This window comes from Ictalurus punctatus, chromosome 27 (genome assembly GCF_001660625.3).
Source record: "Ictalurus punctatus breed USDA103 chromosome 27, Coco_2.0, whole genome shotgun sequence".
NCBI classification, from domain to species: Eukaryota; Metazoa; Chordata; class Actinopteri; order Siluriformes; family Ictaluridae; genus Ictalurus; species Ictalurus punctatus.
In genome coordinates, this window is record NC_030442.2 from 13,497,661 (window position 1) to 13,516,380 (window position 18,720).

Genomic DNA, 18,720 nt, shown 5'->3' on the forward strand with positions numbered 1-18,720 from the left:
ACAGCCTTACAGCTTAAATGAGGGGAGATTACCATCATACTCGCACACCTACTCGCCCACACTCTAGCTTGTAAATACCCATTTCACACTCTCTCCCTTTCCCTTTCTCCCAGTGTCCCTCTGTTTCCCGTCTTCCTCCCATCCCGTTTCGTATGCACTCAAGGGAATGCCCTTAAAAAGAATGCCTTAGCGATGCCCCGCATGCCTGGTTTAACAGGTTTTGGTGTGTATTTCTATGTAGTGCTGAATACTTCCGCTATCCTATCGTTAAGAACAGCTGACAAACTCACAAGGACTGCAGAGTCCTGTGTTCCTAAGTACATCTCTCTGGAGTACTTGGTATGTATGTATCATGTCAAAATCTGATTGGTTAATTCCTTGATGTGCAATTTTTTTTTTTTGCTGATTTGAGGCAGAAGTAAATAGTTGTAGGCAAAAGTACAAGATATACGGAACTAATTATCATGCACTGTACATAACCTGATGAAAATAAACTTTGATGTCCTTTTCAATAAAAGTTCACTAAAATCACTATCACTAAAATCACTAAAATGATTAATTAATTAAAATAGTATTATTATTATTAAAGAAGGGTTCCTAAAGGTTCCTTTGAGCAGTCAAAATTTCTTAAAGGGGTTCTACTTGGAAAACTTTAAGGGGAAACTGCTCTAAGGTTTCGTATAATACGTAGCACATGTTTTATAAAAAATTAAAAAAATAATTAAAAAAAAAAAAATTTCCACCAGAACCCTTTGAAACCTAGAAAGAACCTTTGTTACAACAAACAGCAAAGATGGTAGATGTAATAACTGTACCAGCAAAACAACATTAACTTAAACATTGGTGGTAGTCAGAGCTGGTCTATGTAGAAACATGAAAAAAGTTGTATAAGGCACCTGTCTCCATCCATTCTCATGTCCAGAGGGCCATCCTTGCTGAGAGAAAAGCCCCTCTCTGCCATGTCCATCTGCATTGATGAGCAGCCAGCATCCAACAGGGCAGCATCCACACTCCTGTTTCCCAAACCGAGCTCGATGAAGAGATCCTTTAATTCACTGAAACGCCCAAGAACAGGCTTGACTTGGCCCCTTTGGAGAGAAAATAATAGAATGAGCTGAAGAACTCTTGAATGTGTTGTTTTCAATGACCTGCTAGATCCCAACCAATGGCTTCAATAGGAGCCACTCCCCTGAAACTGGTCTATGGACCTTTTTGTGGACACCCAGAATTCGACAAGTCATCAGTTTGCACTCTGCCGGATCTATCCCCAGCTTTTGATTCAATAAACCATGGCATTCTTACTCATCACAAAGATCCTCCTGTTCGGTGTCATGTAGGCAAAAAGAGTTCAAGTCACCTCAGGCAACAACTTGGCCCACGCTTCTCACCGTACACCACACCACTGGGACCCATGAACCACCAAACAATTTCTACCACTGTTATGCTGATGACAACCATCACTACATGTCCTTCCCACCTCTGAACTCCTCGGTACACCTTAGTCTAGTCACAGACTGCTGAGAAATAGCATTTCAGTGTTCTGTTTTCAGTTCATTTCTTTTTATTTTCTTATAAAAAAAAAATAATTACCTGCTACGCCAAACAATGGCTTCCAGATGAGTCACTACCTTGAGACTATCCTGGAATCTATCTTCAGCGTTTGACTTCGCATCACAGAAACTCTTCAAGCCCTACTTCCTCCAAAGATCTTTCAGGGAGGAGGGGAAAAGAATCCAAGTCATGTCAGGTAACACTTTGGCCCTCTTCTCTTTTCTTGGTTCACCACATCAATAGGACCACTAACAATCACAATCATGCAGCTTCTAAAATTGGTACAGTAATGGCACCCAACTCTACCCGTCCTTTCCCCAGAGAACTTCTCAATCACGGCACAGACTACATCATGCCTCAGAGGATTTTGAGTCTGAATGAAGGTCTGCCATCTCCAACTCACACTATCAAAAGCAGAGCTTATCATTCCCACCTTTCAATTCAACACAGCCTTACTGTGAAGTTCAGTTTGTCATCCTAGGGGAACCAACAACTAACACACAGTGACCAGCTACCCATCATAGACTGCTTCATGGCTATCTCTAATGCTTGTGCACAAACATCTGGAAGATCTGGATTTGTAGTATGTTTCCTTGTCCAGACACTCACCATTTAAGGGTTGGACTACTGATTGGTTGAACAAGAGAACTTAATTGATAAATCTGACAAATGGTCCAAGACGCAGCAGTGGATCTGGTTCTTCCATCAATCAAAACGTGCAAGTTATGGTCTTCTTCATCTTAATGACTCCCAGTCCTTGATGTTTGCCTACACGATAACAAATGAAACATCATCTACTTGTTCAACGACACCCATCAGTTCCCGCACGCCATTCTAAGCACAAAGGTCTTTGTGTGAATGTCATGTAATCAGGGTCACCACCATGTGGGGTTACAGTACCTATATTCTTAGAAAAAAGGTTTCATTGAGCACCAAACGGGTTCTTCGTTTTTTTTTGGGTTTTTTTTGGTCTGGGGGAATCCTTTACGGTCCTGTGGAGAACCATATGTCTAACAGATGGTTGCCATTTGAGAAAAGGTGTCTTTCAGAATCTCTCTTCCTATCAGAATCCCTTAAAGAGTTAACACTTTCTGCCCCCCCTAAGAGTTCCACAATGGTGAAATGAATTGTCCGGCTTTGGCATATTTGCTCTGCAGATTCACTCACAACCTAAAATGACTGAAGACTCAGCTCTTTCAAAATTGCTTTTCTATTGATGTAGAAGCACCCTCTTCACTCTCACGCCGAGTGTGGTTTTGTGTTTATTTTCTGTCTGTCCTCTTTTTATTCTTTGAGCTGACTGCTGACCCGAGTTCCTCACTATTATGCATATTACACTATTATTTCTGTTATTACTATTATACATTACTTTACAGAAACTGTTTCAAATTAGCCATACATGAAAGCATTTCGAGTTTTGCTTGGCTGTCTGTACTGTTTTGTCACTAGCTGCTAGTAATCCTGGGCACTGGTATAGTCTTCAAAGCTCACAACTAGTCGTGACTCTCTCAACAACTGTCTTGCGATTGTTTCAGGTCATTGGCAGAAACTTACAGCATATGTTCAGCTCCTTTATCAGGTAAATGTTTGGATTGTACTCTGCTTCAGTTGTAGGCACCTTAAGGGCAAGATGGGGTAAGAATTCAGAGACGAGTACGGATCTCTGCACTAAATTCAGGGGAAACTATGGCCTCATGCTACCTGCAGCCTCGTGGACTCGGAAACGGAAAGCAAACTGTGACAAGTGCACTTCTGCTGTAGTGTGGAGCTGGTTACCCAGTTGCTAAGGTCCTAGTGGGTGTCTGACTACTGCAGTTCATAAACTATTGCTGAGAGAGAGAGAGAGAGAGAGAGAGAGAGAGAGAGAGAGAGAGAGAGAGAGAGCGATACCAAACCAAATAAAACCAAATAATATGCATCCCACGGGGAAGATAACATTCCATTTGTTTATCACCTTGGAGACACTGAGAAAAAGAGAGATGGGGTGGGGAAGGAGATTTAATACAGCATCCAAGTTAATTCGGCATATGCCAACATGCACTGAGAGTATGCATCAATGCTTACACACACTTTAACATGTGTGTTTGGCAGAGATGGTTTAATTTTCAGTAGAGGTGGGAATTAGAAGGCAACACTGGCATCTTTAATCAGTCATATTGTTACAATGCATTTTTTTCAGCTTAAACTTCATCATGCATTGGCAGATTGATTGGAACATGTACTCAAATGAGTGGTCAAAGTCTCGCAGTGTAATATACAACAAGAGCACATTCGCTGCATTGTGATTTCTCCACCTCTCGGTCACGCCCTCTTGCCGAACTCCTGCCCGATTGATGAGGAGCCATACATTTTTCATGTGACCTTTTGTAGGTGAGTGTGCAAATGAAGCATGATCCAGGTAAGCCGGTATAGGTCACACAATTTCACAAAGGAGAGGAGCAGAAGAAACATGAGGAGAAGGAGGAGAATCTATATATACAAAACTAGGCTGGAATGATGTCTTATCAAGGTTTTTATCTGGCCATCACGTACCACATCGGGAGATCCTTTGCCTTCTTGCCAAAAATTCTACCATGATGCAGGGAATGTGAGTGGCAGAGGAAAGAAAACTCCTCCCTGTTCTGCATGAGCAAAAGTCCTCCTTCTCTCCCACACATTTCATCCGGGGGCTCTACCCATTAGGACATGTAGTGCCTGTACGCCCACGAGCCAGCTTGAAAGATCAAGGGCAAGTCTGCACCCACAGCCAGGGCTTCCCTCGCTTCTCTCTCAAACCATTTCTCTCATTAATTTGTCAGAGAATCTATAGCGAGGCATTTTCCTGCTCGCCCACACACGCTCACGACGGGACCCACCATGGATCAGTGGGTTTGGAGAGATAGAAAACAAGTGCTTGGGCAGCCACCTCTACCCTTTTCAGTGACAATACACAGACAATTTAAGGCCTCAGAGGTGCCAAGTTTCCCCCTGCATCTTAAGCCCCTGATCTGATCTGATAGCTTTAATGCCTTTATCTTCACCAGTTTTTATCTCTCCAAGTAAAGCCCCAAGTGCCAAACAATAAGAACACCATCTAGGCTCAGACATCACTTCCAGTGACAAGGGTTAGGAGATTATCATGATACAGTTTTTAAGATTCCACCATGGCCTGGGGTTTAAACAAAAAAGACTTGCAAAGTTCTAACCTCTATTAGTTTGATAACTTTTGCTGGCTGGGAAAAGTCTCAAATGATGAGGAGTGGGTAATCACCTCAGCATGACACAACAGAAGACCAATAATGGTGTCCTTGAAGCCTAATAAAACTTTGAACTTCAATAATAATATATTGAAAATATCAGTGAGCAATGGAACCTTTACAAATGCTTTGCTTGAACGATTTACGGGGAAACGGACCCATTGTGGCATGCCTTCAGACAGACCACTTCAAAAGGCTCAAACAAAAAATACATTTAAAAGATTTGCAGTTCTTCCTACAAATTGGTAATCAGCCAAACACCTGTAGCATTCTCTCAACTAAAGCATTCATTGGGACTTTAGGTGGTTTTGACCATAGATCTTGTCTGCCAAGCCAGACAAGGCAGCAGTGCTGCAATCTGAAAACAGTCTACAATTCAAATTAAATGCATTGTCTTTAATGGAATTTACAGCATTATGATGCCCCCAAAAACATATCTGGGCAATACGCAAGACCCGATTGTGGATTTGCGACTGAATACTGTTGACGAGGTTTTTCTAGCGTGTTTGTCATGATGTATATTAATTATCAAAACTAGCTAAGGTTAGCATGAGACCATGAGGTTTGTCAAAGCAGACATCAGATTTGATCCCAAATCTGTGAATTAACATTACACAGTTTTACAGTGAAACCTGACCCATCTGCTGCCAAAAAGGACTTCTTGTGCCATAAATATAACAACATTTGCATGACTATATAGTGAAGCACCATTCAGACCAAATAACCGTTATCCTGTGTATAAAAAAAGGAAGATATTCCACCAGAGATCTGTTTCAGTGCTCTGAAATAGGCGGTGGGGTGGGAGGAAGATAAATAAATCACATAAAAATCAACTACTCTGCATCGCTTGCTCATTTTACCCGTGGAAGGAAACCTCAGTGATATTCCCTGCAACTGGCAGATCAATAACTGAGAAAGAAAAAAGAAAAAAAAACACGGATTAAAGTGGGGGAAAAAGAGAATCCCCAGGCTGACATCTTGCCCCACCACCCTGCATCCTTCTCTACACTTCTCTCATAAACACAAAGCAGTTAACACTTCACATTCACACTGATGATTAAACACACTAAAAATGGGAGATCTTTGTACTTGTCATGCAACTCAATTGCCTGTAACTTTCCCCAAATCAAACAAATAAAAACTACAATTTATTTCATTACTGAATTCAATGATTAATTCATTAGTTATTGAATTCAAATGCTGTATAAAATGCCGGGATTATACTACATGACAGTTCTTTTAAAACAAACATGTAAAGCAAATAAGTTTGTTTTGCTTAAAACACAGATTGAAGATGATGGTGTCTAAATGTCTGATGACACGGACAAACTTGTCGTGACACACACTGTCATGGCTGTTAAAGCCCAGCGTTTATGACACATCTATGCAGGCATTATGTCAAATGACATCGTGTGAGATATTTGATGAATGGCACGATGTAATTAATTTGACAATGTGAGAGGCCACTGAAATGTGCACATACACATGCACACACACACACTGTCTCCTTTACATTTGATACAATTTCTCATTGTACTAGTGAACGTGGCTAAATGTGACTTGGTAGTGTTATATTTCTAAAATCATTAGTTCGGTACGTCAGGTTTGTTCAGATACAGATGATATAAATAACTGTGTATACGTGAGCCGACCAGCGATGCAAGGAAAATGTCCGAAATGACGGAATTATGGATTAACATCGGGAAATGGATAAGATTTTGCTCAATATAACCTGCTGTGATGTTTAAATCAAGGATAATATACATCGAGCCGACATAACATTAAATCCACATCGCAGTTGGCAGCAAAGAAAAAAAATGTTATCTGCTATTGTAAGATTTTTTTTTTTTTTTTCCCCAGGTCTAAAGTCAAGTGCTTGTCTTCCGAGGAGTTCTATATCAAAGGTTTCTATATTTTCCAATCCAACATTGAAACGTACTTAAATTTGTGCCGACTGAGTGAACAATATAAAGGTAAGATAACTGAATAACATGACTTGCGTATTATCCACTCTTAGGGCTGCCACATTGTGATCAGAGATTAAACTGAGATTTAGGTATTCAGAAAGCCTTCAAAACTGGGAACTGAACTAATTACATGTAATAAACCACTTTTGTAGTAGATTATATTAGAATTTGTATTATTTGCATTTCCATCCATTTACAGTTAGAAGCTAAGCCATTTATACGAGCCGATGCTTTAGCTGACACGCTCAACTATTTAAAAAAAAAAAAAACTCATTGCAGAACTTTCAGAGAGTTTTTAGGAGCGTCTTTTGGGAATCCTGCCTTTTTTATTGAGTAAGTCAGCTCACTATCAGATATACGTGCAGATCCTGCAGCTCTTTATAGATCCAGTTGGGTATCAATGCTTTTGCAATACCTGGGAATGACAAGAGTGCCTAGCAACCCAGCAGGAGTGGGAGGCAGCGTGTCACAACTCACAGTGGTACAGAGAGAGTGGGCAGCATGGCAATGGCCGCTTTTGTCTGCTACCCAACATCAAAAACACCTGCGAGCCCAAACTCTGACTGAAACTCACAGAATGAGTAAATGACGCACATATAATCGGCAGACGCAAACCTGCTGGCTTCTAAAGACTGATTTTCGCTTCAGTCACCCATAATGCATCCATTATCAACATTAAAACACATGCGTCACTGACAGTGCAACAAGCAAAGGTTACTAAAGCTGTAGCTTCTTAAGAGTCCTTTCAGCATCTACACTGCCATGGCTTTTCTACAGTAATATGGTTTTCTGTCCTCTCTTCCTTCTCCATCTCTAGCTCGTTTCTCCAGCAGTGCCAGGTTCGGCGCCAGCGTGTCTAAAATCTCTCTACGGCTCTGTTAATTCACAGAACTATCCGGAATATGCAAAGCTCTTGCATAACAATTGAAATTATTAACTCGCGTAAGCTCTGAGATCATTAAACACGCAAGCGTTTGATCATTGGAGAACTAGAATACATGTGTGTGAGAACATATGCCATTGCATGCACGTGTGTTCTAAATAAAGCATTTTAATTGCTTTAAAGGACTGGTCTATTTATAAGTGTGCTACCCACGACGCTGATGTCATTTAAAGAAAAAGGTGCGCAGTAAGAACTGCATGCATCTTGCCTGATTTGATCCCACTCGGTTCTGGCAAGAGAAAAAGTAGCAACTCTTTGCACACTGAGATCAAGTCTAAAACTGTGTCGTCTGCGCAGGTTTCCATTGCAAAATGGCTCTAGAGCTAAAGGGGCTAACGGTTCTGGCCAATATCGAGAGATCTGGGAACTGGGAAGTTTAGAACCTCAGAGTATGAAACAGTCATTTGAGCAGATTTATCATTTGAACAGTATGAGCGTCTGGAATTCTGTGGCATCAATTCAAATGGTGCCCATGGTGCAAAGTCAAAACAAGAGGCATATTTTAAGCAGACTTACGGGTTTCCGTTCGTACAAGATACACTTTAAAATGAGTTTGGCTGGAAAATTGAAAGGTTCTTCTGTTTGTGCAGTATTTTAGATCATATTTCGCTTTTCAGTAATACCCCAGGTCAGGGGAGTTCAACTAAAATTTGTGAATTCCTTGGATACAAGTCCAGATAAGTCTGGATAAGGGCATCTGCCAAATACCATAAAAATGTAAAATGCCAAATACCATAAAAATGCGGTTCTGTCTTCACGAACCGCACATTGCAGACCGCAACAAGCCACAACACTGGATCTGCTACAATAGATGCAATGTTTCATGTTTAGGAAATGTAGATTGGTTCTACAGTATTTTTGTGCTTGGTTCATTCGACTGAAATTCTTTGCCGGGTTTGCACCTGGACCACGACTCACCAGTTGACAACCCCGATCTAGGTCATACATCCCCTTTCAGAATAAATGAAGCAGTAACCAAATACCTCTCCTGGGCACTTTTTAGAAACCGAGAGCTTTTTATATCCGTACATGCACTAGCTTACTGGTGTCTCACGGTTAAGGCTCTGGGTTACTGATCAGAAAGTCGGGGGGTTCAAGCCCCAGCACCGCCAAGCTGCCACTACTGGGCCGTTGAGCAAGGCCCTTAACCCTCCCTGCTCCAAGGGCGCCTCATCACGGCTGACACAGCGCTCTGACCCCAACTCACTAACAAGCTGGGATATTCGAAGAAAAGAACTTCACTCTGCTGTAATGTATATGTGACAAATAAAGGCCTCTTCTTCTTCTTCTTCTTACTGTGAGTGTCCATTTTTTCCCCAACCTCAAGCAACTGAGTAAATGCTCTTAGAATAGAATTAGTATGTTCTCAGAAAGTCAGAAAATACAGTATTCCCTGTTTTCATTAAAGTAGCACTTTTTCAAGTTCTAAAAAATTTAATCAGAATGCCTTATTATTCAGTTTATCCTCTTGATAAATGATTTTAAAAAGGAACATTTGGTGATTTCTACATTTCTGGAAAGTCAGGTTTATTTAAAGAAAGTACAATGTCTTGGTATTATTCAAAATGTTGATAAAAAAAAAAAAAGAAATGCAATGCAGGTTGATTTGAAGTCAAATTAGGACAGCAAATCAATGCTAAAGAACAATAATTGGGCTGGATTAATTAGTACAAAGCTGAAAACATTCCCCCTCCCCCCCAAAAAATACACTGAATTATGACTCTGCAAAGCAATGACACATTGCCTGGATCCAAACTGAGAATAAGTCTGTTGACGTCCCCAGGTTTGCATAAAAAATAAAAAAATGAGAAAAGAGCTTTTCGGTGTAAGCTGTTAAGCCGGATGCATGCTTGAGTGTCCACTTTGAATAATCAAAAAGCAACAATTTCCTGCTGGCATAATATAACGTGACCCCTGACCGCCTCAACAACACCAATCCATAAACGATGTCCTCAAATTCAGAGAGCGCAGACAGACGGGGATTAGAGATGTTTGTTTGTGGAGGACGAACTGAATATGTTATGTGTGCATTGTATGCGCCAGGCCTGCTGTAGGATTATTATTCATTAATAAAATATGTGCATCCTACAGAAAAGTAGAAATCCAGATGGTGTCCTTATCAGCTCATCAAACGAGCATGCTGGATAGATACCGCGGTGTAACTTTATCCATTAGTGTGTGTGTCGAGTGTGAGAGACATGCTGTTCCCTAAGCAAATCAAGCATGAAGCCTTCCCCTGTACTGCCCTGCTCGGACACCGCACCTACGTCACTGCAGTCAAAGACAAGATGCTGATTGACTGCATTCAACAGGGGAATGCTGGCAAAAAATAACTACAGAACAAGTCCTGTCAGGCACACATAGACCTAACACACACACAATCACAAGCAAGCACACAGACAAAGCCATACACAAAGGACTAGGGTGCACTGCCTTTCAAGAGAGCATGTCTGCCACTGGAAGATTGAACTCTAACAAGTTTCCTTTTTTTGTTCCCCCGACCTTGAAAAATTGAGCTGCTGGAAAAGGCTTCATTTGCAGAAAAGCAAGAAAACATTAACCATTTGTATAAGCCTTGAAGCTGTAGTTATTTGGAAGCAGCTTAAGATATATTTTGTATATGCCATGTGATTTGGACCATTTGGTATTCATCAGTTATAAAAACATTACATGGCCATTCAGTGCACACATACACACACACACACACACACACACACACACAACATATACTGTGCCTTAGTAACTGCTGAAGTGGCTCAGGACAGAAGGTACTGCTGTCATCTCTGACGTGCTTGTTTTAGTTGACGTGTGTGTGTGTGTGTGTGTGTGTGTGTGTGTGTGTGTGTGTGTGTGTGTGTGCGCGCACTGTTTTTGAATTGAATTAAGATTAAGAAAAATCTGACATGATGTGAAAAGTGGTCAAAAATGTAGAAAGCTGTGCAAATCCGAATAAGGAAGTTTTGTTCTGGACAAATGGAAGTGAATAAGGAGAGAACAGGGCAGGCTAAAATATATGAGAAGATATGAGGGAAGGAAAAGGGAAAAGGAAAAGCAAGAGAGATCAAGGCAGTCTAAATGATCGGAGGAGATACTGTATGAGGAGAGGGAAGGGGGAGAGGAGAGGAAAAGGAAAGGGGAAGGGGAGGGAAGGGAAAATGTGAAAGGGTACGTGAAAGTGTATATGAAGGGGGACGGGAAGGGAAGAGGAAGGGGAAAGGAGAAGGAGAAGGTAAGGAGAAGGAGAGGAATAGGAAGGGAATATATGAAAGGGTATGTGTAAGTGTATGTGAAGGGGGATGGGAAGGGAAGAGGAAGGGGAAAGAGAAGAGGAAATAGAATGAAAGATAAAGGGTGGAAGGGATCAGAAGAGAAGTGGAAAGAGAAGGGAACATGAAACAAAAAGGAGAAGAGAAGAGAAGAGAACACTGGGGTGTGTGGGCTGTGTAACACAGGCCTGCGTACATTCGCTAGTTGCTAGTTTTCTTCAGCTCCTCTCACTCCTTGCATGAGTGGGAGTCCGAGGCCCAATTGTCACGGTATACATAGCTGCTGATGGAACACCTTGTCATAATCTTCTCATCTCTCCCCCTCCCTCTTGCTTGTTTCACGTGTTCCTGTAGCTGCAGCAGTTCCCCTGAGACAGGTTTCCCCAGCATCGACGTAAGAGAAGGCTCTCTACCCACGCTGCAGCATCAGGAACATCTCATTTCCATCCACCCTCATATACTCCCTCGCTCGCACGAGGCTGAACGCCTTCTCTTTCTTGTCTCCCCTTTATTAACCACTAGTTCTCTCCTGCCAGCTCGCTTCCCATCCTCTCCGTCTCTCTCTCTCATTCTCTCTCATCATCATCCTCTCCCCCGAGCTGAAAGCAGGGAGAACCTGCGTGGGTGGCGGCGTCTCTCCCTGTCACTGAAGCCTTAGGCCCACATTGACAAATGAGGCATCGGGGCTTCTCTACTGAGCGTGGGTGTGAGTGGGGTTTCTGAATCTCTGCAAACACAGCAACCCTGGCTGCTAGTTAAGTGATACGCACAGAAGACGGAAGAAGACTTTGGGTGGGTGTGAAGACAGAGAAAAGACTTATGGGCTGTCTATCTTCAGTAAAGAAGATAAATGCAATGCCAATGTTGAATACACAAACAGCAGCTCCTTTCTTACCGCTCTGCTTTTAATCAAGTTCTCAGCAGCCTCAAACCAGCAGAACTATCTAAAGCTATCAATGCTGCACACTAGTGAATGTTTTTGCATATAAAGGATGGAAGCACAGGTCTCTTAGTGTAATAGATGAAAAGTAGGGCCATGACAATATAGTTAACTGCTATAATTAGAGATTTGTCTAAAATATGACATTCAAATTGTATTGTACCTTCATTAAGACAGCAAAAAGTGTCAACAAAACATGCGATTCTAACAAGTAAATCGTTTTAATGAGGGGGGAGATAACTCACGGGTATTCCTCTGCTAGCTGATGTGCAAAGCCAAATGCCACAGGATCACGATCCACCGCCAACAAGTTCACACCTGGCACAGATCTCAGGATGGCCTTGCTGTGACCTCCAGCCCCAAAGGTCATATCTAAGACAACCTGTTTCAAGGTAATGAAAGACATCAGTGAAATGTAACATGCACCACATAATCAATATGTGATCATCTGTAGTGCAAAAGATTTATTTTATGATTGAATTGATTGAGTTGACTTTTTTTTGGTGTATATTATTGCTTTGGTTAACGGTTTCCAACATTACCCACAACGCAGTTAAACTACTCACTAGAGATTTACGTCTTGCTTCATCTCTACCTAAACAGAGTGATGCAGCAGCGCTTTATTCCTTTAGTCTATCTGGCTCTCTCGCCTTTTCATCTGTAAACTCTGCTGAAACAGATCAACTTTCATGCGAATACCGCCGTCGACGTCATCACGTACGTCGCTGACTAGCCGACCCGTGTCTCCGCAGTAACTCAGTGCCACTGTGTTATATAACTACATTCCATTCTGGAAAGTTGAGTCCAGCTTTTGCTGTCTCCACTACTTCTACACTGGATTTCTCATTAATGTGTAAGGAAAACTGGCGAGTGAGAAAAGAAGCTCTTAGTCTTTTGTGTTTTCAGAAGCAAAGCAGCAAAACCTAAAGTTTTAATAACCCTTATATTTGAGATCATTGAAATTATTTCTATTTCTATTACACACCACTGTAACTGCATTAACAGTAGCAAATGTCCCCCTGTGACATCACACAACCTCTGAAAATACAGCATCAACCAACAAATTAGTACCAGAATAACTAAGCACATCGGAAATAGATGTTAATTCATAATTGATGTGTTTCTTTAACAGGAAGTGGAAACCGAACATCATTGCTGTTAAACGACATTCAATTATCTTTAGAAACTACTTTATACTGGTCTGGGTAGTGGTGGATCCGGAGCCTATGTTGGGAACACACGGCGTGGTGCGGGAATACACCCTGGATGTGACACCACTACAACAACAATTACATAATAACATACGGACATCCCGATCCCGCTCAGTATTAGTGGTGATGCGGTCTAGAACACTGGATTTAAAATGAAGATTTTCTACATAAACATACAGTATATGGCCAGAAGTATGTGAACATCTAATCATCAGAATCATGTGATGTGCATGTTGAACATCCCATTCCAGAGTTTGTTCCCCCTTTGCTGCTGTAACAGCCTCCACTCTACTGGAAAGGCTTTAAGCAACATTTTGGAACATGGCTGTGAGGATTTGAGCTCATTCAGCCACAGGAACATTAGTGAAATCAGGTATTGATGGCAGGCAAGAAAGTCTGGCATGCAGTTGGCATTCCAATTTATCCCAAAGGTGTTCAGTGGAGTTGAGGTCAGGGTCAGGTCAAGTTCTTCCACACCAACCTTGGTAAATCATGCCTTTATGATCCTCACTTGTGCACAAGGCCACTGTCAAGCTGGAGCAGGTCTTGGGCCCTGAGTTCCAGTGCAAGGAATTCTTAAAGCAACAGTACACAAAGACATTCTAGACAATTGTGTACTCCCAATTGTCCCCTTGTGGCAACAGTTTGGGGAACACCCACACGTACGGGTGTGATGGTCAGGTGTCCATGCAGTTTTGGCCATATAATGTAGGACACAAAACGCCATCATGCTTCTGAGGTTTCTCAGAACTTTGGTAGGAGAAGCTTGAAGAAAGTTCCTTAGATACTGTAAGGATGACAATATGAGTTGATTCTCAGTGATACCAGTATCGTATCAAAAAAGTATGACGGGTACATCCTTATTATAATAAGCTATATATGAAATCTATAAAGTTGTATGACATGCGCAAGATACATTATATTGCAAGCTATTATGTAGAAATAATAATGCTGCCTCATTCCACGATATGCTTCTCCTACATTACAGCTTGTCCTACTCACAAATACAGCCCTCCAACTCAATTTGTTGCCTAATAACTACACATATTCCAAGTGAAAATAGACTGAGAGGTATCACAGACAAAGGCATGTCCTTAGCAAGGAAGCAAACGGAATGTTTAGCGTCTTTAATAGCGATTGGCGTTTATTGATCCGTCTATCGATTTAGTCAGTTCCATTGTGGAAAAGTGGAAAGATCCCCCCGCCACCCGAGTTCCCTTGGTTACTTCTTTCCGAGTGGTCACATTCAAACGAGTGGTCACATTCAACCAAAACAAAATTCTTCAAAAATCAAATGCAAATAATATAATGGCTTAAAATAGTTACTATAAGTGCAGTGTTTTAGTACTCGATACCATTTAGTCATGTGTTGTAATTTTTGAGATGTAGGTCTGCTTCAGAGATGCGTGTCGCTCTGATCTCACAACTGATCTGAAATGTGGCGATGACTAGCACTGTGCTGTGGACACCAGTGTGAAAAGCTCACTCTAAAAGGTTACAAACTACATTTGTGCATTTACCCATTTTATCGCTTTTTCTCTCTCGCACTCAAACACTCCAGACACGCTGTCCTCTTTTCTCCTCCGAAAAAGTCAATGTATGAGTCACGGTCTCTCCTGCTGAAAAAGCTTTGGTGGGTTTTAAGAGATACTCCTGTACGCGTTCGCACTACCTGTAAGCCTCGTACTGCATAGACGCTCCAGCAAATATTATGACACTGAAAAGTAAAATCCCTGCAGAACAAATATTTACAATAGGCTTGGTTGCTCTCCAGACTCCTTGATGTCTCGCTCGGCTAAATCTGGACTGACGGTTGGTTATAAAGGCGTTTATTATTTCAGAAGTGATGATGTGTCTGTAACCGGGGCCTTTAACTGATGTCCTGGTCAGGTTGTACAGATCTGATCATGTAGTATCTGACACATTGGGGGTAATGTACAGGAACAAATTGTCCGAAGGACGCTCCCATCATGCCTGTTTTGCATCACAATTTTGCATAACTTGGCAACAGTGGCTCAGAGAAAGTCCTGTCCCTGTTCAAGTCATAACATTTGTCTTGAGTGATCCAAATGCAGATGGACAGCATTTGATACGAGTGTATTTGGGTCAAATGTGTCTTGGAGACACACTGTTATCAGATTAATCAAACCATTTTCGGAGGTGGTTGTGCATATGGCCACATAACATCTGTAGTGTGAACACTAATGTGTCCTGATGCTTCGCCAGTAATCGGCGGAGAGTAGCAACAAACCTTCCTTACATATAAGCGGCATGAAAATAAAAGCTGTCATCTACTTTACTCAAATAACCTTAATGTGGATCCTGATTAAAACTACTCTTATGAGTATGATTTATTTTAAAAGCTAAATAAATGTAACGTGTCGTAGTCAGTCACTCTAGGGATGTGCCGTCTGCCTACTATTATTATTTGAGTATACTTAAGGAGTTAATTAATGAATAGAGGATTAATTGCTAGGAGAGCAAAGGGGGGGGGGGGGGGAGTCAATCAAGTGCCATTTTCCCACTGCAATTAGATCTTCTTCCTGCTGATGGCCACGTAAGCCACATGTGTCTGACATGCAATATTGGGAAACAAAAAACAGCAAAGGTTATATTGAATGTCAGCTTTAGCCTTTATTGTCTGGGAAAAGCCATTGGATGTCGCTGTGGCTGAATTCTGGCAAACAACCAACAGAAACCGAAAAATTGGTTCAAAGTGTTTTTTCTGCCTGGAACATACACTATATGGTCAAAAGTTTGTGGACACCTGACCCTCACACCCGTATGTGCTTTCTGGACGTCCCATTCCAGATCCAGTCCCCTTTTGCTATTATAATAATCTCCACTCTTCTGGGAAGGCTTTCCGCTAGATTTTGGAGCGTGGCTGAGGGGATTTGTGCTCATTCAGCCACTGATGAGCCACTTTGTGCTGGCACTGATGTTGGACGAGGTGGCCTGGGGTGCAGTCGGTGTTCCAGTTCATCCCAAAGGTAGGGTTGAAGTCAGGGCTTTGTGCACGACACTAGAGTTCTTCCATTACAACCTTGACAAACCATGGTCTTCACGGACCTCACTGTACACAGGGGCAACTTCATGCTGACGTTTGGGTCTCTTAGGTCCAGTGAAACTGTAATGCTACAGCGAACAACAACATTCTATACATTCTAATTCTATTCTATTGTGTGCTTCCAACTTTGTATTTCCAACAGTATGGGGATGGTCAGGTGTTCACAAACCTTTGGCCATATAGTGTATACATCGATCAGTCATAACATTAAAGCTACTGACAGGTGAAATGAACAACTTCTAAGTGCCTAGAAAAGTGTTATATAAATCTAAGAAAAAAAATATTATTAACATTATTTAACATTGATTATCTCGTTTAAATGGCACCTGCCAAAGGGTGGGATATATTAGGCAGCAAGTGAACAGTCACAGTCAATTCGCAAAGTTGATGTGTTGGAAGCAGGAAATATAGGCAAGCGTAAGGATCTGAGCAACTTTGACAAGGGCCAAACTGTGATGTCTAGACGACTGGGTCGGAGCATCTCCGAAACTGCTGGTGTGCAGTGGTTAGTAAAAGTTGTTCAAGGAAGGACAACAGGTGAACCAGCGACAGGGTCATGGGTGCCCAAGGCACACTGATGCGAATGGGGAGAAGATCAGAAGGTCGCCTGGTCTGATGAATCACGCTTTCTTTTACATCGTATGGATGGCCGCCATGTGCTTCGCTTATGATGCACTATGGGAAGAATGCAAGCCAGCGCAGCCAGTGTAGGGACTCAGGACAATGTTCTACTGGGAAACGTGGCATTCATTTTGATGTTACTTTGACACTTACCACCTACCTGAACATTGTTGCATAATGTAATAATGCATCCTTACACACTCCAAAAATCGTTCAAGGTGTGACTTGGCCTCCAAATTTCCCAGATCCCAATCCGATCGAGCGTCCGTGGGACATGCTCGACAAACAAGTCCGATCCACCTCACAACTTACAGAATTTAAAGGATCTGCTGCTAACATTCTGTTGCCAGATACCACAGAACACCTTCAGAGGTCGTGTGAATTCCATGCGTCGGTGAATCGGAGCTGTTTTGGCAGCACAAGGGGGATCTATACAATATTAGGTAGCTGGTTTTAATGTTATAGCTGATCAATGTAGTAACTTGATAACCAATGTCATACTTACTGCACTGGATCCACTTACACAGCATGTATTTACTGTCTAATCTGTGCTACATTTTGTACAGTGACTATCTTGTACAACACTGTTGTCACTTTTCTATAATATATAGCACCAACACCATGGAGAACACTATTTTGTTGTACTGTATATTTGTATATGGCTAGAATGAAAATGAAGCTCCCCCTCTCTTCCTGCCAAGACAATGTATGCTAAGGAGTTAGTTCAACAAATGTGTTGAAAAAAATTAGAAATGAAACCTTTAAATGCAAATTTGCCACTATTTTTTTTATTTTGGGTCTCTTTTATTTGGGACTCAAACTTCATGAAAGTTCTAACTGCCAAAAACTCACACAAGCTTCATAATCTGACCAACTGCATGTACACCTACAACTTGCTCACCACCACAGTGCTACTCTATGCATAAACTTTAATTCAATTCAATTTCATTTATAATAGACGTTGTCACAAAGAAGCTTTACAGAAAAATGGATGCGGATTTAGATCCCTAATGAACAAGCCAGAGGCAACAGAGGCAAGGAAAGCTTCCCTGAGACGGCATGATGAAGAAACCTTGAGAGGAACCAGACTCATAAGGGAGCCCATACTTGTCTGGGTGACACCATGTAGAGGAGTTACTAAGCATTATGATATACACGTATAGAAAAATAAAGGCAAACAGTGCTGAGTGTGTTGAAAGCATGAGCAGATTGTGAATAAGGGTCATAGGATGAACACAGCAGCAGTTCTTAGAAGGCATAGGAGAGATCCAGGTGAGATTATCCACTGAAGCGGGACGTGCGAGTCTTTAAATGGTCTGCACTTATATAGCGCTTTTATCCAAAGCGCTTTACACTGTGTCTCATTCACCCATTCACACACACACACCAATGGTAGCAGAGCTGCCATGCAAGGCACTAACTTGTCATCGGGAGCAAACTGGGGTTCAGTGTCTTGCCCAAGGACACTTCGGTATGTGAAGTCATGTGGGCTGGGAATCGAACCGCCAACCTTACGATTAGTGGACAACCCGCTCTACCACCTGAGCCACAGCCGCACAGGGTACCTTTAGGGCATCGATGTGAGACCATCCACAAGAGCAAAAAGGAAGTAACAACTGCATAAATATTACCAGACATGCCTTTCTTTTGTATATTTTTTCACTGTCTTGCATGCAGAGACATAGGCCGTAATGAATATCCAAATAATGACTTTGGTATTTGAAAACAAGCGGTTAAGTGGGTATTCAAATACCTATGCACACCCATAGTAATAACTGGAACTGCACTCAGGACCCATGAAAGAAAGGTGTAAATGACTATCCATCAGATCAAACACCTAAAATGGATGTTGATAAAAAGGGGCCTGTGAACCGGCTAACACCAGATCAGTATTGAGTATCTGTCAATATTCAGCGCT

At 41.8% G+C, this 18,720-nt stretch overlaps 1 protein-coding gene across 3 annotated transcripts in view; it reads right to left on the minus strand.

Annotated features, from left to right (window-relative positions):
- Positions 1-18,720, minus strand: part of mettl15 (methyltransferase like 15) — a 77,016-nt gene that overhangs the window by 16,886 nt on the left and 41,410 nt on the right. For all 3 annotated transcript variants that reach the window (XM_017459208.2, XM_017459209.3, XM_017459207.2), the window contains exons 3-4: positions 12,149-12,285; positions 897-1,088 (exon numbers count right to left, since the gene is read on the minus strand). In XM_017459208.2, the coding sequence (XP_017314697.1) occupies positions 897-1,088; positions 12,149-12,285 (329 nt within the window). The remainder of the gene's footprint in view (positions 1-896; positions 1,089-12,148; positions 12,286-18,720) is intronic.